The sequence below is a fragment of the Pempheris klunzingeri genome, chromosome 15 (genome assembly GCF_042242105.1).
Source record: "Pempheris klunzingeri isolate RE-2024b chromosome 15, fPemKlu1.hap1, whole genome shotgun sequence".
NCBI classification, from domain to species: Eukaryota; Metazoa; Chordata; class Actinopteri; order Acropomatiformes; family Pempheridae; genus Pempheris; species Pempheris klunzingeri.
The window spans coordinates 23,950,092-23,972,252 of NC_092026.1; the positions used below are offsets into that span (position 1 = coordinate 23,950,092).

Consider the following 22,161-nt stretch of genomic DNA (forward strand, 5'->3'; position numbering starts at 1 on the left):
TGAGGGTTAATTAGATTTCTGGCTGTTCTCAGGACTGTTGTGACTCCAGGTACAAAATCTCTTGATTATAGGTGACTGGATGGCTCTGGCTATCCCTTAATGCAATTTTAGGTGGCATCTATGGAATGGGCAGTCTGGAAATACTCTGCACACCAATTTGCACTTTCAGTTGTTGTTATGTTGATGGGACATTATGATGATGAGAGATGAAGCTGCAGAAGTTGAAAGACCAGAGCAGATTCCACTTTGTTTAGTCTGCAGGTATCAGATTTAGGCCATGAAACCAAAACTTAATGCAGAAAGTAGTTTTTTTACTCTGTCAGTTTTGAAACTGATTATTAAAGTTGATGTCTGAGCTCTGTTGCAACTGAGGCATCTACTACTGACACACCTATTTAATTTGATCACAGTTTATAGGTATTTCAGTGCTCAGAGCCAACTTTTCTGAGATATTTAGCTTTTTCTATAGATTTGAAACAATGAAAATTTGTGGCCATTACATAAACCTAAAGTACTGATATATTATTTAAGAGATATAACAGTGTGACGGGAAGCACTGAGGATATTAGTAAAAGAAATACTTGCTCATCCTGGAGGAAAAGGTCAAGGAAAGAGAAATCCTAAAAACTGTAAACAGAATCGTATCCTGCACAAATGTTTGTCTCTAGCTGTGGTACGTGTGAATGTGAGCATTAATGGTTGTTTGTCTCTATGTGTCAGCCCTGTGGTTGGACCTCTCGCCCAATGTCAGCTGAAATTGGCTCCAGCCCCCCCAATAACCTTCAGGCTAAGTGGTATGGATGGATGGATTGGTTAGGCAACTAAAACACTAGGTTAAGGTTGAGGAAAGACTATGTAGTTTCATGCCTTTTAACTGTAACCACAAACATCCATACCTTTACTTGATAAACTGGTAAGAGAGGAAAATGTAGTATTTTACAGAGAAGTGAGGCTTTTTCAAAGCTGTACAGTTGGTCAGGGAACCTGCTTTGCTGGAGCCACACACAGTGACACAGCTCTAACACAACTGCAATGCCTCTTCTTTTAGAGGGTCACCTGATCCCTAAATACATCACATACTCTTACCTAACAGCACTGTTGGTGCTATCAGGGTCCACGGCAGTTACGGTGCCAACCTGGGTGCCAGCAAGTGAATTTTCATACACGTCCATGATGTAGTAGTCCATGGAGAAGACAGGAGGCTCATCCACATCACCCACAATGACTCGCAAAGAGGTGGAATCCTTAAATGGCCCAAGGTGGGAGAAGCGGGAGTCTGGGTGAGTGTTGGAGCTTTCAATGTTGAGCGTGTGAACTTTTCTCTTCTCATAGTTCAGAGGCTGGGGTGGAGAAAGAAAGCACAATTATCGGACATATGTCAAGCATGATCACTGTAATCTTCAAAAGACTGAATGGAAAAGTGCATCTTACAACTACTGATCACAGACTAAAACACACACCTATACTTTTGACTTAATTGGAAGCTGAGAATATGACATCACAATATCCATTACATCTGTACAGGGCCTGCCGGCAATCATAGAGTAGAACAAATATACTGGAATCTGTGTGAAAGTTTAAATGAACAGAGTGAATGTGCTGACAATACAGATTAATAAACAGTACAGACAACAGAACAGATTAACAAAGAGGAAGAAAATGTCTAGGAGAGCACTTTGTCAAGATACGTCTGATATGGAGCTCTGACCATCTGAATAAAAGGTGTTAGATAGCCTTCGAACCAAAGTAAAGAGCTACTGTGAAACTACTCAGTATGATGTATGATATTCTGCCGTCAAGTAACCAGGGGCGGAGCCAGGGGGTGGCCAATGGTGGCCCGGGCCACAATAAATTAATCTTCGGCCCCCTCCCGGCTTCCCCACCACCGCTTTGCCGGCAACTTTTTTGCAGAACCATTATCTGTACGCAGGTGTTCCCACAGGGACGCAATTCAACAGCACACCTCAAACAAGTAGTTCTCCACCAAAATAAATGGTGGCGGTAATACACTCAACTTGAATGTCAACCACCAACATTATTACAGAAGAAGAAGTAGCAGTTATTGACGTGATTGATTCACGTGCACTATGAGTGAAGGTGCCCTTTTTCCCTGCCTGTAGAAGTAAATGAGTGAGTGACTGAGAAACACTACTAGATCCACAGCTACTTGCCACAAAAATATGATGCCAGTAACTTATCATTACTTTTAAGTAATTATCAGCATCATTACTTTTAAGTAATGATAAGTTATCAGAAATCACTTGGGTCACTCCTGATTCGTTCCTCACTCAATCCTCAGCATCTACCACGATTTTGCGCAGTATTGTAAAGTGTTACAAATGCTCTGTGCAATGAAAGAGCATCTGTGGCTCAGGATGTAGAGCAGCTCCCCAGCTCCTCCTGTCCTGTCCATGACCGAGTGTGTTTGGGCAAGACGCTGCACCTTGCACTGTAGCTCACTGGCATCAGGTAGAAAAGGGTGACTGGCTGGCAAATTGTTTTACAATCTTAAATACAACTTTTCTCATAATGTTTTGGCATTGGACACATCACGCAAAACTTTTTAATGTCTTTTCAACACAAATATAAATATGTGTCTAGAAAGACTCAGATTATGAGTAAAGACTCTTTTAATACTGCTCCATCTGTCAGTAAATGTGTGCGAAGACTTGGTCCTTCTTCTTACATAAGATGTTGATCATGTCACCTCCTTGAGCCTTTCAGCAGTCTGACGGTCCTGCCCTCAGTGAGTCCACCTCACTGTCCGCCAACACCAGCTCTGGCAATAAGATGTTGCAGGTACGAGCAAAGTACACAAATGGCTCTGTTGTTGGCTGCAAAACCCCACACAACAGTCTTCATCCCACCATATTCTTTTCATTTTGGATGAAGAAATGTTCCTACAATGGCTGCAAAACGGGAATGGGAATGGGAACAACTTCAGCTTTGGAAGCTGTAAGCTTTGCTGTGTTTTGGGGTTTTTGCTGTTTATTTGGCAGGTTAGTCTGTCAAAATTGGAGTTTGAATGTTGCTCAGCTAATGCAGGATGATGCAGGCTAGTAAGAGCAGAGTCGGAGCAGACTGGGCCTTTCCAGCAGGGGGGCCTAAAAGCATCAGTTAGTAACTTTGTAAAAAGAACTGAAAAGATCAGCCTCCTTTGGCTCCTCTCAATGTTCCTTCATTCATTTGCAAGAATCCACCACACCTGACAGAAAACAACCAATCAGAGCAGAAGCAGTCTCTAACGCAGTGTCAATCGCTGCCAATATGAGAGCAAAAAACAGCATAGAAACATTTTTAGTGGGACCCTGAAACAAAAGTATGTACGTGGAAATGAGTCTCCTTTAGTTGCTCTTAACTAAAAAGTCATCCTCTGAATACAGGCTGTTACAATATGTTGACAAAAGCAAACTTCAAACTGTGGGGGAAAAAAGAAAATTCTGTATTTCCTTCGTGCAGGCGAGATTTTGAGCGGCTAGAGAAGAGGCACAAAGAAAACCAAAACCATTTTTTACTTGTAGCTCTGACAAAACAGTAATGCTCACTCCCGCTGAGGTCGAGCCTCCCTGTTGTCATAGCTCAAAGGCTGCAGAGGCAAATCAGACACACTTGACCATCTCAGAGAATTTCAGCTCTGCTGAAGCCACGAGTGCTGGCCATACATGCTGGATTTGATCCAATTCCATTTTCTGTACAATTCACTTCAGTATGAATTAGTCAGTTTGAAAACTGTTCAAGCAGTGGAGGCACATCATCACTCTGTAGCCCCCTGCACCTGATTAAACAGATGTTGGTGCCTGCAATAGAAGTAGACTGCATAATCCAACTGTCTCTTGAGCAGAATGTAGTGTTAGTGTACAAAGCATAAAGAAGAGAGTTGAGCATCTGTCGATTTGCTTCTGTGCTACGAAAAAGAAAATCACATATTTGGACAGAAGCAAAATCTTTGTTGACAATTATTTTATTGAGAGATGTAGTATGAAATTACAGTTGCACTGTGGTTCAAGATCATGCTGTCAGTCAGCAGGAGCTAGGGCCGTATCTACTTTGCTTTCCCCATCCTGAATTGTGTTGCAAATGATAAAACAGACAAAGTACAGCTGTTGTAGTGCTCCACAGCAAATTGACTATGTGCAGTATAGAGTGTAGCGCAATAATTCCATTAGCAAATAGCGAATGTCATACAATATACTAAATATCTGTCTAGATCTAATCTGTCTAACAGTGGTAGCAAGCAACTACTGTAATTACATTACTCAAATTCTGCATTGTCCATTAAAAACATAAACTATAACATAATAACATGATAATCATTAATTAGTATGTTTGCTTTTTTACAATGCTGTGAATTATTCTCCCGCCATTGCTTTTGTAAACAAGCTGTGTTTCAGTAACTGTGAAACGATACCCTTTAGCAATGTCTACTGTCTCTCTAATATGTCTATTACACCATTTGCATTATTGTTTCCTTAGGTATTGGCTAGGTATTGACATTTCAGGTAACGAATGGCTTGCAAGGTCCATCTGATGTCAGCTGCTTAACTGGAGTGTTGTCTAATAAGGGAATCCAATGCTGTATAAGCTGAATGCAACCCAGCTCACTATCACTCCCTGCAAATACATCTGCGTTCTCATCCAGTAGATTCCTTACATGAGCTCCCTGCTGCTCATCTAAATGAGGGTAGTTAAAGTCAAAGGGAAACCTGTATATCTCTGCCAGGGGCCGCCCCAACGCAGTCTCATGCATGTGTACCAAAACCTCCACCTCCTGATGCTACCGCATCTGCTATACTTATACTTGCTAAGCGAGTACATGGATTCAGGCACACATCTGTATGGCCCACATTCACCCCAGGGACCATTAGTTCTCCTCCCTGCATCCACACAAAAGAAGTGGACACAAATTACCAGGTAGCAACCCTTCTTCCTCTCTAAACGCCTCAGCTACCACTGCCTGACCTGTGGAAGAGCTACTCTGAAACCCAGAAGCCGACACCAGGCACATGGACCCAGCAGGTCCAACAACAGGTGCAGAAGCCAGTACCTTAGCAAAACCTGCTGAAGTGGCAAGGGGGAAGAGGATTGCATGAAAGACCCAGTAGAAGATGATAAACAATCTTTGCATTTCTTTATTACATTCATCCAGATTATGCTCCGCATCCTTTCCCTTTTTTTTCCTGTGTCACATCATCAAAGAAATCTTTCATAATTAGCAGTCCACACTGAGGGTACACCACCCCTGCAATCTCCACATCCAGTCATAGATACCCCACATATGGCAAAGGTGTACCACTAGCCCCCTTCAGACAAAGCCACCCACGTGCCTTCAAAGCAGCATCTGTAAGGACGAACACAATTAGACTCCGTGGGGACCCCCACACCACGGCCTGTATTACTAGAGCAGGACCCACCAGTGCCTCAGCTACCTCCTCCTGATGGCTCATCTCTATACAGTGTTATTACTAATTTGGCCGTGCTAGACATTTGATATGTATTTAGTTTGGGTACACTAGATATGTGATATATTCAGTATATATATATATATATATATATATATTCTTTATGACCCTGTTTGCCACCCAAAACTGAGAACGACAACTGTGATGCAGATTTTTGTCACATTGCTTGGCACGGCTCTAGTGAATTGTAGTTTTTGAAGAGCACACAGACGGCCTTCACAGTAATCTGTCATAATATTGTTTAGCTGTCAGGGACACTGTTGTGTTTTTATGTTGGATGGATGGTCATAGCATAAACTGGTCGTATTATTGACTTATCAAACATGTTTTTGACTGGCGGCAGACCCTCCAGACCGCCGTGGACTGAGGAAAACAAAGATAAAATCTTGTTGTTAAATGTTGCGTAACGTAGCAGTTATATTTGAAGTTATAACATAATAATAAAATGAGAAGTAACAGCACAGCTTCTGGTCCTACAGAAGTTATACTGACCTACAGATTAAATTTCTTAACTATTTCACGAACTACCGTGAGACCGGGTTCTACCGTTGGGTGCAGCCTGAAGCAACGAGCTGAATGTGAGATGATCACTTGGGCTGAGTTTTCCAAGATTGCAGACAAAAGCTCCAGGTCACAGAATCTCTTGTGAGCGGCGATCATTAATGTGTGAACTGTTCAAGGACGCGATCAGAGAGTGATGATGTGATACAGTCTCAGTGTGCAGGGTTCAGACGGGCCTCAGATGGACCTCCTGCGGCGTGTGTGTTACACCCTCCATCCTGTGGAGTTCAGAGGATGAGAAACTAAAGGACTAGTGTTACACTCACCGCTGAAAACAAGACTTGTTCTTACGTTTACTTTAGCCAGTGCATTCATTTAGAGCAGGCAATTTGAACAGACAGTGTCACCAGACCTGCTCAGTAGGTGTCCATGCGGAGATATATTTAAAATACGTGTATATGTATGCTCAGAACTCTGCATTACACAGTGGCACCAAAATGTGTTAGGGTGGGGGGAATTTGGATAATTAGTAACTTGGTGTCCAGCGGCACTCTATATGTCCGTTTTTAAAGGAAGTTGCTGCACAGATCTGTTGCTGCTGTTGCAACTGAGGCGACCCCAGAGGGTTAATGTGTACCTTTTATCTAACTGGTTTGACACCTACTTTATGATATTATTCATACATATTTTTTTAAAGAATGATAAGTCAAGGATTTTCATTCTTAATGTCCAATACAATTCTAGAAGTCTTATTTCCAAGTTACCCCTAAATTGTCTGCTCATATAGTTCATGTAGTTTTTTAATGAGTGGTTTATTAATTAAATGATTAAACCATCCACTTGGTTTAGCAACGCATGTGTACAAATGTATGTGCCAATATTATGTCTAATGACTCCTACCAGATGTTGAACATTCATGACATAAATAGGCACCATGTGACTGCCTGAGCTACGTTTGGTTCCCAATGAACACTGACGCAGAACATTTCCACTAAGAGACTCAAGATGTAACACTATTTCTCAAGTTTCGAATTCAGCTTGTTTTGAGCTGAAAGTGAAAGACAGCAGTGTCACGTGTTTACCTTTCATTTTCTGGTCAACATGAATTTGTGAAAAGCTTCTGTATGAATATATATATATATATATATATATATATATATATATGAATATGTGCAGTAACAGTGCAGCAAGTTACTCACTGTTAAGATACACTCTCTTCACACACATACACAAATGACACTGCCCACTTACGGCTTGTGTTAGAGCACTAACTCTCATTTGAATTAAAATGGAAATATGCTTGGTGTCTTTGCAAAGCTCCTCTTTTTTAGCTTGCAGTGCAGCCAGGGAAATAGAACCATGTCCACTTTTCTTCTTTTGTGTTGCACCACGGTGATGTTACTAGTCAAACACAGCTCATCCTGTAAATCCTGTTTGTTTCAACCACAAATGTCAAAACTAAAGGCGGCGTTCTGACATCCCTGTCCTTAAAGGACGGACAACAAGGAAGGGTCGAACTGGGCTGCCATGACAGCTATGAGAGACTAAATGAAAGCACAAGCCAAAGAACAAAGGTTCACGCTGTTCCTGCCCACCACCATGTTCCTCACAGCCGCACCTGTAACTGCAGCTCACCCTTGAAGCACATCATGTCTTTACATCAGGGCTGGCCTGTGTTCTGTGATCTCTGATTCATACCTGCTTCAGGGAAATAATTCCCTCCCTGCGGTCAGCATCAGTGGTGATGGTGAAGATGGCAGACGCATCGGCATTAGTGATGCTGTAGGTCATCTCAGCGTTCTGTCCTTCATCTTCATCATTGGCCCTGATTCGACCTACGGCCTTCCCCACCGGAGCCAGCTCTGGTACGTATAGCTGGTAGCTCTCTGCAAGAGAGACACAACGGTTCAATCATTCTTTTCATGAAACATTTGAATAATATTCAGTGCTTTTTTTACTTGCTGTTTGAAAGCTTCTCTCACTGTTTCATCCAGATGTCTGCTCTGACTCTGAACAAGTGAACTAATGAATAAGCAAATGGGGCTCACTGGACTCTAGTCTGATGTTACTTAGCAGGTGGAACAAGATGACAGCTCACTTCTGGGTCATTATGTCCCCATGGTCCTTCCCTGTGGAATTCTCCACCACATGAGCTACAGTCTGCTACAACAGTGTCTTCTTTTAAAAGCAGTTTCTTTGCACAAGCTTTCAGTGAGGTATAAAGTGTGTTGTTAACTGGTAAAACTTTAATTGTAGAATCTTATTAATATCATTATTATCATTGCATTTTAATAATAATCTTTATCTTATCTTAAATGTTCTTATGTATGTAATATCTTCTTATCTTATCTGTCATGTATGATCTTTGCATGTACTGAAACACTAAGTCTATGCCCGTCGTGTGAAACGTGCTGTAGAAATAAACTTGTCTTAACTGGACTCAGTCACATCCAGTTGAGTTTGTTCTGCTCTCAGTTGGACTTTGTATAAAATCACTGCTACTCATTCACACCTACAGACATTTCCTCTGGAGGGTCAAAATGTCACCCTGGGAAGATGTCTAAGGTGTCTATGTCAACTTGATGTGCAAAGTGCTGACATGAAGGCATGTGAACTACAGGAACTGCCTGTAGTATAGTGACCACAAACATTATTATACATCTGCTTCTATTCTGCGGCTTTCAGTGATACACACACTGCAGATGCCTCCAATGAAGGCTTGCTAATTAAGCTACAGGAAGGTCCTAATGTAAAATTCCATGCACGAAGAAGTGTTGGATTTCTGAACTGAACAGTCAACAAAGCAGAGAGCTGAGTACAACGTGCTGCTGTTGTACTAATGAAATTAGTGCAGTGAAAATGTTAATTATTTGAATGAAAAAGTCAGCAGCTAACATGGGGGGGGGGGGGATTTGTACAGTTTGCATTAATAGCTAATCAAAACAGGGATAAACGGAATTAAAGGCTTGTCTAATATAAGCCTCTTCCAAATAAAGCTCTCTGCAGTTGAGGTAAATAAAGGCCACTGTTTGAAAATGTAGCTGCATTTCAGCCATATTTGAAGCTGCAGGGCAGCACAGTTTCACACAAATGCAGTGTGACGTGTTGAATACACACATAATAAAACATAAAAGCAAACAAAAGGTATCGATAACACCAAAATCACTGTTCTTGATTATTTCTACACTCGCACGTACGATCTGTTTAATTCAGACAAACCATCACATCCTGTTCTGAGACACTGATGGAGTGTTTGGAATAGTTCTCAGTTAGTTTAGACTTCACTTGGGACGCTCTCATAGGCCAACATTTGTTACTGGATGACCTTCAGCCAGGACGGGAAACACAGCACACTTCATTTGAAATTTAATGTGCTTCACATTATGTGTGGAGCTGTGTCCTTGTTGTTTGTTGCTGTTGCCTAATGCTCTCGCTCATGTGGGGATTCTTGAATCCTTCATTTTGAATTCCTGAATCGTTGGTCTCTCTCTTATTAAAGAGTTTGGTCTAGACCTGCTCTTTATGGAAAGAGTCTTGAGATAACATTTGTTATGAACAGGCACTGTATAAATAAAGATTGATTGATTGAGATCGATATCTGACTGACAGAGTTGGACCTAAAAAAGTGTTAGATGCTGGATGATTACAACCTCTCCTACTTCACGTTGGTTAACCTTTTTCTTCACCGCGCTGGATCACACAGGTCTAATGAGCAGGTCATCCGTAGTCCGTCACATCACAGCATCACTAGTCTTGTCATTTTGCACATTTAGATTTAAATATATGATAAAAGCAGTGGCTAAATGTAGCGAGTTTTGCAATAGCTGTTTAAAATAAGAAGATGAGGAGCACTGCTGAGGATCAGAAGCCTTTAAAGGGTGGACCAACGAGTTAAAGAAAAAAGAATTCATTCAGAGATGATGGTGCTTCTTTTGGATAGGAGCTGTAATAGCTAATGCTAAAAATGTGTGGCCAGCTATTAAGATGAATTAAAATCACTAGCCATGAGCATGTGCTGTGTCTGGATATCAGTGTTTTCGCATACACTCACCACTTTGACTGATATAAATAACTTTATGTGTGACCACGACAGAGACAGGCCCTGTAATAAAAGTCTCTCTCTCTACTTTTACAAAAGAATTGTCTTGGACTAATGGAGGAAGACACTCTCTCAGTCTGAGATTTATCGTGATGAAATCTCTTGGTCTCCGCGGGACCAGAATAACAGAAAATGAAGTGTGACAGCATAATGATAGAAGAAAAGAAAGAGCTGGAGCCTAGAGATGAGGCAACAGTGTGTGGTGTGTGCGAGATGGATCACTAACTCTGTGGAAACTTTGGAGGGTTGTCATTGACGTCAGTGAGGGTGATGTTGACAGTAGTGGATCCAGACAGTCCCCCGACCGAGCCCGCCATGTCTTTGGCCTGGATCACAACAGCATAGTGGTCCCTGGTCTCACGGTCCATGTTGGGCATCGCTGTACGAATGATACCTGAGGGAGAGATGAGAGAAAGTGATAGCAGTATTGAAGCAAACCACCATGAAACCTCATGTGTTTGCTTCCAGTCATCAATCCACAAAGGGCTAATTAATGACGACCACACTGTGCACAGAGCATCGGTTTCTTCAGTCTGCAGCCACAGTACGTTTCATTTGGCTAGGGTTGTTTGCATTACATCATAATGACCAATTTAGAATGATGATCAAACTGACAACTGACCTTTGGCAATGATTAAACCGTGTCCGAAGGGTTGGTTCACCAAATCATGAAAACTCACTTTCCCAGACTGCCCACAGTTTCAGTCCTAAAACAACATATTGAAGTGACAAAGCACTGACCGTGCTTATGTTGTTGTTACAGTACCCATGACAACAAAGGTCCCCTAACCCTAAAAGAGACGATATTTCCAATATTATTCCATATTTCCCTACCTTTGGTAATGCATTTGGTGGTGGTAGGGGTGTGTGTCTGTGTGTGCACCCCTCCACTACAGCATCCACTGCAATGTGTGATGAAATATGTGATTATGTTGTGTAATGGAGGACTTTTTATCACTTGCTTTACACTTTAGTTAACAACAATACACATTTCCAGAAATAATATGGCAGTTACTCTGGATAATCTACTTCACCATCAATTCTTTGTATTCTGTTTCCTGTGATGTATGTGTGTTACTGAGAGTCTGTGGCACATGTGTTTGTTGTACTGTGAGTGCATGGGAGTCCAAGTCTTCCCAAGCTCCCATGTCATATGTGACCATAGCAGGAGAATCGTAGCTTTGACCTAAAAAGATAACTGGAGCTTTGACTGCAAACATCTTCCCATTAATTTGCTTGGTGTCGTCTGGCCCTCCCCTTTAGATTTCAACCTCTTTATAGATTCATGGTAACATGCCCATAATGTCAATGCTAACATACTGGGAGGTAGCAGACGTGTTGTTTACCAGTGTCCGGGGTTATAGTTGGAGTTGCATTTTGGCATTCCACTTGTTCTGTTAAATGGGTTAGGGTTAGAACAAAGCCTAACCCTACCTGTGCACTCAGTTACAGGGTTTAAGAGTGCTAATCAGAGGCTGTCAGGGCATCCCCAGTGTCAGTAGGATTCATTCCACTGGGGACCATCTGCACAAAATGTCAATCCATCAAATAGCTGATGAGATATTTCAGTCTGGACCAAAGTGGTGAACCATCAACACCACACTGCCATTGCCAGAGCGCTGTGTAATGATACTGATGTGATGGGTTATGAATAATCTGCCTGTGACCATGGCAGCAGCACCTGGAACAGACAATTCTTTTTTCTTTTATCTATGGAGCCTCTGAACACATGTGTGTATATGTACTGTATATGTATATAAGTATATCATCAATACACACACACACACACACTATCATTACTTTAAGGCATGATGGTCAGTCAACCAAAAAATTCATATACATATATATTACACACACAGACACACATATACATGTAAATATATATATATATATATATACACACACACACACACACAAACATATGTATTGATATCACAAATAACAAAATAACAAAGTACAAGATTTGCATTCAGTTCTACTTAATAATAAATATATCCCTTTCATAACATGTATTAGGCACAGAGTCACAGCACCACCAACACAAAACACTATGAGGTCTACTATAAAATAAGGTCACGTTGTCTGGCTGAACACACTTTCCAGTGACCGCACAGATTCAGTAACATGTAAAATGCATGACCATATGTCATTATAATTATTCATTTCCAGCATCCAGCGCTCCAGAAATCTAAGTCAGTTTTTAGAATCTTGTTGAGTGTTGGAGTCTGGTCAGGTTTGTATCTGTCAGTAAGTCTCTTTTGGATTGTGTCTGTTTTTGGTGCCTTGTCTTAGTTGATCTGGTTCAACACTAATCTGCACCTTTTGCCGTCTGTTTGAGTCCATCTTCTTCTGTGAGCTTCTGGTCGTAACAAACTGTTTTACCTCAGTTGTTGCTTCAAAATGTCATGCTTTGCGCGACTCAAGATTAAATATTGGTGATAAATGCCAGTACGTTAAAATGGGAAATGGTGACAAAAGCAACGATCCAAAAGACAACGCTGGAGAAAATAATGTGTGTGTCCTGTGTAGACTAGAGCTCCTCAGTCAGCACTCTGGCTGAAGCGTGAAGGATGACGGCATGTGTTACATCTGCAGAAGTGAAAGTGATTGGCTGTAATATAATAAATGGAATAATGTGATTTGGTGAGGGAATGGTAGCTCGTGCTTAAAGCTTATATTCTTCATCTGATGGTGAAACTCTCTCTCTCTCTCTCTCTCTCACACACACTCACAATACCCTGTTTTTCTATTTTAGTGGGGACACTTTTGACACTTTTTTGTTTTAACAAGAACAAGAATATAGCTTAGAAAAAATGATTCTGTTTCTTACAATGTCAGTGTGCTCCCACTTTTCAGGCCCCACTAAGAAACACACACACACACACACAGATACACACACTCCTGCATATACAAATGTAATTTCTTCTTCATATTGTGCACATACCCACACTAATACACCAGGCTGCCCTCTTGCCCCCTGAAATGAAATAACCACATGGTATAGACTGCATGTTTGTCAGCGTCCAATTGAAACCAAGAGTTTCAGTCTCAAACAATCAAACTGATCTGTAATGAAATGTTTCCGCCATTCTGCTCCTTTCATACATTATTCATTGGCGTGCGAACCGTCTGTGTCTTCAAACATGATTCTGTGTCTGGAAGGCTCATCATCTCCCAATTACACTGAAAACAGGATCTAAAGTTTTGACACAACACGTGCTCCTGTTTGCTCATTTCATCATCCCTCTCATCTGATGTTCATGTCTGGATTTACACTCCCCTCCAAAAGTATTGGAACAGTGAGGCCAATTCCTTTATTTTTGCTGTAGACTGAAAACATTTGAGTTTTCATCAAAAGATGAATATGAGACAAGAGATCAACATTTCAGCTTTTATTTCCAGGTGTTTACATCTGGATCTGATACACAACTTAAAAGTTAGCACCTTTTGTTTGAACCCACCCATTTTTCATGTGAGCAAAAGTATTGGAACATGTGACTGACAGGTGCGTTTTGTTGCCCTGGTGTGTCCTGTTACATTGATTATTCAAACAATAAATAGCGCTGAATGTCTACGTTCAGTTTCAGATTTGGGTTTTGCCTGTGCAGACTGCATTTATAGTTAGAGGTGTAACCAACAAGAAAACCAGAGAGCTGTCAATGGATGAAAAACAAGCAATTGTGAAGCTGAGAGAAGATGGAAAATCAATCAGAGCCATTGCACAAACATTGGCCATAGCCAGTACAACCATTTGGAATGTCCTGAAGAAGAAAGAAACCACTGGTGTAAAGGAAAACAGCAGCAGTTGATGACAGAAACATTGTGAGAGCTGTAAAGAAAGACCCTAAAACAACTGTTGGGGACATCAGCATCAACCTCCAGAGAGCAGGAGAGAAGGTGTCACAGTCTACTGTTGGCAGAAGACTTCATGAACAAAAGTACAGAGGCCACACCAGAAGATGCAAACCACTCATTAACAAGAAGAATAGGAAGGCCTGGCTGGAATTTGCCAAAAAGTCCAGAGACAAGCCTAAAACTTCTGGGACAAAGTTTTATGGACTGATGAGGCAAAGATGAACCTTTACCAAAGTGATGGAAAGGCTAAAGTTTGGAGAAAGAGAGGATCTGCTCATGATCCCAAACATACAAGCTCATCTGTGAAACACAGTGGAGGTCATGTCATGGCTTCTTCTGGGATGGGCTCATTCATCTTCATTGATGATGTAACACATGATGGCAGCAGCAAAATGAACTCAGAAGCCTACAGAAACATTTTGTCTGCCAATTTTAAGAAAGATGCAACCAAACTGATTGGGAGATCCTTCATGGTGCAGCAAGATAATGATTCAAAACACACTGCCAAAACAACAAAGGAGTTCATCAGGGGTGAGAAGTGGGAGGTTTTCAGTCTACAGCAAAAATAAAGGAACTGGCCTCACTGTTCCAATACTTTTGGAGGGGAGTGTATATTAACAGCAAACACGACAATAACAAAGAACATTACAGTACATTCACATGTATGATATTAGATAAATAAATGAGGAATCCAATCTATTAGTTTTTTTTAGGAGGAGGCTCAGTCAGTACTATGGCAAAAGTCAATGTTAAATGCCTCAATTTCAAATTAATTTATTTAAAAACCAAGAAATAATGTGTTTGCACCGTCAAATATCTTCTTCACTAAGTGCACAGCAGCTCTTTTGTAACACACAATGACTGAACATTGAACTGATAGACACATGATTCCTTTCTCTGATTTGAAACTGTTGAAATTTTCAAGATGACATTAACTCATTGATCCCACTTATTTTCCGGGCTCATAGTAATGTGGCTTCATCTGACCCCAGGCCTCTGGATTACAAGGATATGATGAGCTGAAAACATAATTGAGGTAAAGGTACCAGATCGGCAATGTAAAAATACTTGTTTACAGGTAAAAGTCTGTTTTAAAATGCGACTGTACAGCACAGAAGTATTATCAGCTTTATGCACTTAAAGGATCAGCGATAAAAGCTGTGGTTGTGCAGTGAAATGCCCTCTGGGACTGGTATGTTGTTATGTCTGACATTACGAGATTGTTGTGGAAGCAGCATGTTACAGTTTCAGCTGATGGAGATGGGGCTAGATTAGATCAAGTAATGAGATGAGAAACTAATTTACTGGTTATACATATTGAAACTATTTTCGGCTCCTTCTTTTTTGTCTCCTTCACAGTAAGAGCCCGGCCCTGAGTGTGTCACAGCATTGTCCCACATTCAGTCACCTGTTTGTGAAGCCTCAGGTGCTGCCCCGTGGACCCCGGCCTGATCCAGAGAGTCTGGTGTGCAGCTGGTGAGCTCTGAAGCAGACTCACCATTTGTCACTGATGCCCTTGTTAACACTCACCAGTGTCTTCTGTCCAATGTTTCTGTTTGTCCGTACAAAGTAAGCTACTCATAAGGATACCTCTGGTTTATGACAATTGTGATTGAAATTTAAACTTCTTACTTCCTTGTGTTCCTGAGATTCTTGAGATTCCCCACCTCCTGCTGAGTACACCAGATCCTTTAATGCTAAGAATTATCATGTCTAGACCTCTTAACAATGGGAGTACCTGAATACACAACCCTACAGAATACCCCTTAGGTGAGACACACCCTGAGGAGCCGTTGCCGGTACCTGACAAAGGAGTGCGAACCACCTTTAGAACTGTGTCGGTGCCTGCAACAGACAAAGGGGTGTGAAACACACCTTGGGGGACGTTCTTCAGGGATAAAAGTGTAGGTCTGCCAATGCTCAGAGTCTTTCTCCACTCTGACCGCTGGTGTGCTGATTGACCTTTTCTTTGCAAAGGAAATAAAACCTTGTCGGCAGGCAGAAGTCTCTATTTCATTCTTCACCAACAGATGCAGAAAAACTTCCACTACACAAGCTGGACCTTGTCTTCATAGGTTTGGCCATCGTTTCTGTCAGTAGTAATAACATTGGACCCAACAAATTCATTGCTGAGATTTAGGAACATAAGCAGTGGCTTAGATCAGTGGGATAAACTGTTAACCTGTTAACCTTGCTTTAGTGAAGTCATTGGGTTCCAAGATCTCCACAATTAACTTGTTGAGTAAAATGTTATCATAACTGATACCACACCTACGAATAGTCCAAATTTTCAATGTTGCAGGGAGAGAGTGGTGTGTTCACAGACAAAATGACCAGCATTTGCTACTATCAGTCACAGTCCAGCAACAATAACATAGACAACCTCGTACCAGTAACTTAATGTGAGGTCCTGGCAGGATGACAAGGATAGACAATTCACACAAGACAATCAAATCTACGTGAAAAAATTGGCTTTCACAGAGATGTAAGTTGTTTGCTTCCTTCATTCCTGATTTTCAAAGGGGTTTGTTAAGGGGGGTTTAGGAAGACCTCTTCCTCATCTTTTGTGACAGAGCCATGTAAGACAGGGACCATCTTGTGTTCTGACAGAATGGATTTGGGTATATCATCTGTCTTTTAAACTTTCCTTATTTCCCCTGACTTCACCTTCTGCTCTGTCAGATGTGGTTTCCCTTGGTTTGTGTCTCTTCCAATCCTCCTGCCTATAAACTTCCCTGGATGACAATGAATGTATAAAAACTGAGTCCGTAAAAATGATTTCCACAGCTTTTTGATCAGACTTGGCAACCCGGTCTGTCTGTCCTTGGATTTTCTCGACAACCGTTCATCTGGTTGACTTTACACTTGGCAGTTGTATTGCGTAGGACCAAGGAAGCACAGCGTCAAGTGTGAAATTGTTTGTATGAGTGATTCTAGAACAAGCTGCAAGCAGCCCATTCGCACTGCAGTAGTATAGCTAATATGTGACTGAATTCAGTTTCCCAGAGTTCTTTTAGTTTCACACATGAGCTAAATTACCAATTGGTCAATGTGTGACCCTACAACCTCAGGTCAATAAAACCAGAGCTCCCCCACCGCTCTCTCTCTTAAACCTTCGGCTCTGGACCCATGAGGGCCAGCTGGGCCACATGTATTGTTGGCCCAGAGTACTGAGCACCACATTTTGGTGCCGCCGTGTGAGGCAAGGTACGAAACTCCAACACACGCAGGACACGCTAGCCCTGATGGCGAAGCTAGTCATTTTGGTGAAGACGACGAGGAAGATATTAAACTCATGACTGAATTGATACAGGCATATAGTGTCTCGGATATATAATTATAGAACGAACTGTAATAACTTAACTCATTCGTTACGGCATGTAACACCATTCTTAGGTCAAAAACTCAATTTGTTTAGTACCTTGGTTTATGACCAAACACTGTGCGTGCAAAATGAATGACACTCTCATTAGCCTCAGCTGTAGTTGGCGTTAAGTACTAATTAGCAAATGTTTTTCTTATTCAGTTGTTTTCATTGTTTTGAGAAAGATCTTCATGAAGAAACCAGTTAAATGAATGTTATGTCACACTGTACAGCGCTACTTGCACTAGAATAATGATTCAGTGACTTCACTGTTGACTCCTTACATCACCGAAATGTGCATTTGCAGATATGTTTTACTGTTAGTTGAGTGCAACTGCAATGCTGTGTGAGTGTTCCTCTTTAGGTATAATTCACCTGAAAATAAACAAAAACTGAGCTGGAGAGACTGAGCTGTGTAGTGTGTGTCAGCCAGTGGATGATCTCATTATTCAGGTGTGTCAGAATGTATTCTGATAACACACTTTGTATTCCACTTTTCTTCTATTGTCAATTTATTGGATCTAGAAGTAACACAAATACACATAGATGGACACCAAGCTGTAATGTAATTTAATGATTTTTGGCTCTGTGGAACAGTCAGAAGTGACCTCAAGAAACTGCCTGAAGGAGTGAAGACTTCACTTTGCAAAATGTCTACACTTAGAAGGTCTGAACCCAAACTGGTGATAACAAGGACAGAATAGCCACAGCACACACACACACACACACACACACACACACACACACTCCCACATGAGATACAGACAGTGTTTAGCCTGGAGGCTCTGCTCCACTGCATTACTCGCTTCAGAGGTTAACAAAGCAGAGAGCCATCTGGCCTTATCAGCCCCTTTAGACTGAGCAGAGAGACACAGTGCATGCTGGACAGGACAGGCAGCACACATTATGCACCTGTACCACAGTGAGTGACCGCAGGAAAGACACTTATAGACTGACAGAGAGAGAGGGAGAGAGAGGGGGGATGGTGTGAGAACAAAATAGAGGACAAAAAGCGGCAGAGGGAGGTTGAAAATGAGTGGAGGGGAAAAAAGATGGAGAGACTGGAGGAATTCTGCCTCTGTGTCAGAGGAAAGGAGACAGTTATTAACTATCCTGAGCTGGGGGACAGAAATCGACACAATTTCAGACTCCTGGAAGTAGTTTTCACTGGGTTTGGGATTTTTTTAAAGGCCAAAACCAATTTTTTTTGTGCCACTACTTAATTTGATTGGAAATGACGTTGGTCTGTTGAAACCTGGGCCACAGTATAACCTCAGCTACAGTCCTTTTGGCAGAATGAAACAAAACTGTCCACAACCAGCAGAAAGCCAAGAGACCTCAAGCTGTGCACATTCCCCCCGCTTCATGCTTGAAATGAGAGCAGCCCAAATAATACAAGGATTGTAGTCAGGTAAATATATTTGATTATGTGTTTTTCCCTGTAAAGAGTACTCTACATTATAAATGCAGCTTTGTTCTGCATGCCTTCATCTAATTTTTCACTGTAATCCCACACAGCGACAGAAGAGAGTCGGGACGAGAGGCGAAATGAGAGGAGGATATTTTTCCCTGCTTTAGTCAGTAGAGACAGTTATCAGACAACAAGGGGAGGGATGCTAAGCTTCTGGAGTCATGCTCCTAGTGGATATTCTGGCTGGTTTTTAGCATCATTGACCAAAATGACAATAATCTCTTAGCATTTTTCACCTGATTAAAATTTTTGGAATTTTAAACAGGCACCCACTGAAGCTATTGCCACTAATTGACAAAGATAGTAATCAAGGTACAGCAGGTAGGATGGGCCATTCTGCCAAATTTGACCAAATGTGATAAAATCATTATTTCAGTAGTAGCAGTAGAAGCAGGCGTTACAAATATAACACTGTCCACATTCCATGCATTATATTACTTCTTTCACTATGAAATAATTCTACTTTGTATATTAGGTACATTATCCATCCATCCATTGTCTATACCGGTTATTCTCAAGGGTTGAGGGGGGACCTGGAGGCAACCCTAGCTAACATTGGGCAAGTACTCCTTGGACTGGTCAGTTACAGTGACCTGCATGTCTTTGGACTGTGGGAGCAAGCCAGAGAACCCACACAAGCACAGGGAGAACATGCCCCACATTCACATTTCTAGCGGCCAACAGTGCTAACCACCGCACCACCGCACCACCGCGCTGCCCTTATGTACATTACACTGCACACAAATAATATATTACACTATATACTCAAATGTATTTCCATGCCATCCAAGCCGCAGTTGTTTTCAATGAAAGAAGCTCTGATAAACCCACAGTACACTACCTGCTCAGCAGCAAACAGCAGACAGACAGAGTTAGTGAGCAGCTGGAGCATTTGGCAGCTACGGCTATTTTTCTCAGGAGTTGGTGGAGACCAAAAACAGAGATATGAGGAGAATGATTGCTCAAAAATTACAACAAGGTACAAGGTTAATTAATTTTTTCGCTCTGCACAACGAAATGCAAGCTGTAGTCCCATTCGCTACATAAGGGGAAAAAAAATGTGTGTGTGTGTGTGTGTGTGTGTGTATTATATAAACTGCTCAGAAGAAGCAAGTCATTTTGGGTCATTTGCTGAAATGACTGATACTGTTGTTCTTGTTCACCTTTAGACATGTTTGGAGAACACTTCATGTAAACTACTTTGTTTGAGGCTTGTCATCGTGATTTTCTTCCTTCTTCAGTCTGACATTGTGTTCATATTAGCTTCTGTCCGTTGGAAACGTGTTGCTATTTTCTCAAGCGACGTTTCTGCTATCGGTGTCAGTCTCAAGCAGCACAGAAGCACTGGAGCAGTGAACATTCTTCGAGACAATAGAAGAAAAACGCAGATTTAGGAGTTGTTACTTCAGTAAGTTCATTAAGAACAGCCTACATAGATGTACATTCATGATGGATGTATAACAGATGTCATCCAACAGATAGCATCTGACAGTATTTCCATCATCTCATGCTAGAGGCGTCCATCAGACACATACGCTTCAGCCTCCGCACAGAATGTGAATCGTAGCAGTGCTGAGAGAAACAACGATAGTCGGTTACATTAGACGGAGCAGTTAGATCCTCCATACTGTGCTGTACATGATGCACCTGAACTCATGGAACCACATGCCACTCGGGGGACAGGGCTGCAGGGGTGAGCTAGAAAAATGAGCTTTCAATCGTTTGGTTTCTGCACATAATTAAGCCAGAAATAAACAGTTGAATACTGTCACATGATGTACAGTCATGTCATGTACAGTGATGTCATTGGCTTTGTAATAATGTGTGAGTTTCTCACCTAAATACATATCCACTTTGGTCATCTCAGCCTCTGACTGTGGAGCGAACCTGTGGCCACTCCATGGCATATTTTACAACTGCTTTTTAACATTGATCATACGTGCATGAAATTACAGCGATGACTTCATAAACATAAATGTCCTGATTCATTGGTTACAGCTTATCTCATCTTTCACAGATGGTATGACAAAAAAAAAACAGACACACAGCCCTGACATATTGTCATATAAAATTGTTATAGCTAAATGCATCAGAAACACAAATACTGAAGTCACTTTGAAGCTGAATTTGTGACTTAAAAAAAAAAAGTGTGGGGTCCTGAGGTGCATCGTATTGGATTGATAAAAGGTTGTGTAGGTGGCTAATGTCAAAGATGCTTTAAGAAGTGCTTTCTGCATGGATTGCCCCTCACTGTTATATTTAGGTAGCTCGGGTCAATCAGCCTCTTTATTATACTGTGAAACAGCATGACAGTGTAGAATGTACACCTGCTGAACAGTGGAAATGAGTAACAAAACCCAAAGCTGCCCAAATCAGTATTAGTGTTGGGAACCTTCAGAAGTCTAAAGTTTGAGTTCAAATGGATACTAGACAGGACAGGACACACATGTTGTGTTAATTACAACAACATTGTGAATGTCATGCTTCAGTTGCATTGCAGTGTTTCGACGGGGGATGAACAGGACTTGAACGTTAGAAACGTTGGGCCCCACTTTCTCACGAAAACACGCAGCAACTGTCCAACACTGAATTAGTGTTTCTGTCATTTAAATTGAATGGAGAAATTCTTAATTACTTAAATCAGTTTGGCACAAGTTCAAGATTGCATGTTTTTATGAACATAATGTGACTTGGTTGGTGTAATTGGTTAAATGAAATTGACTAAAATGTTATCACAAAGGACGTTATGATCTGGATGTAACAGATAAGTAAGAAAAACTGCTGGGATTAAACAAAATGGTTGATTCTCATTTTTCTAAATGACTTTTCTTACTAACTAATTCTTTTGATATGTCCATCTGTCTGTCTGCAGATTTAAAGACTTTCATTAACTGGTTATAGTCACTGTTACTTGGTTATCAGCCTCAGACATCAGCAATAGAAAAGGCAAATGATATTCTGTTTCTTTTTATTACCAACAAATCCCAAGTACAGGGTCAAACCGGTCAAAGCACACAGTGAAGTGTTGTGTGGATTCAAGCCTGACATGTCTTCCTCTGTGCCATAGAGCTTCGTTGTTGTCCTAAAATTATTAAAAGCACATTACTGAGCCACACTGTTCCTCCATTAACATGAATTTACACCCTGTAATTTATTTTGACTCAATCTCACAAACACTGTCCTGCTTCCTCAAATTCCCACTGAAGGGTGGATTAATCCACCACTGAAAATAGTCCACAACAAATGCACTATTTTTTCCTGTTTGGGTAACATTTCATAAACCTACAGTGGCCAGCTCTAATACTGACAGTAATAATGATAATAATAATAACAGTGATGATTATGGTTGCAGAGGTAAAGGTACTCATTCTCCCTGTTAAATGACTCATTTATGGATGTTTGAGGAGCATGT

General features: G+C 41.2%; 1 protein-coding gene across 1 annotated transcript in view; it reads right to left on the reverse strand.

Annotated features, from left to right (window-relative positions):
- The window catches only part of LOC139213727 (cadherin-18-like), a 107,939-nt gene that overhangs the window by 36,968 nt on the left and 48,810 nt on the right, over nt 1–22,161 (reverse strand). Inside the window, exons 4-6 of the mRNA XM_070844319.1 lie at nt 10,286–10,453; nt 7,659–7,846; nt 1,087–1,340 (exon numbers count right to left, since the gene is read on the reverse strand). Of these exons, the coding sequence (XP_070700420.1) occupies nt 1,087–1,340; nt 7,659–7,846; nt 10,286–10,453 (610 nt within the window). The remainder of the gene's footprint in view (nt 1–1,086; nt 1,341–7,658; nt 7,847–10,285; nt 10,454–22,161) is intronic.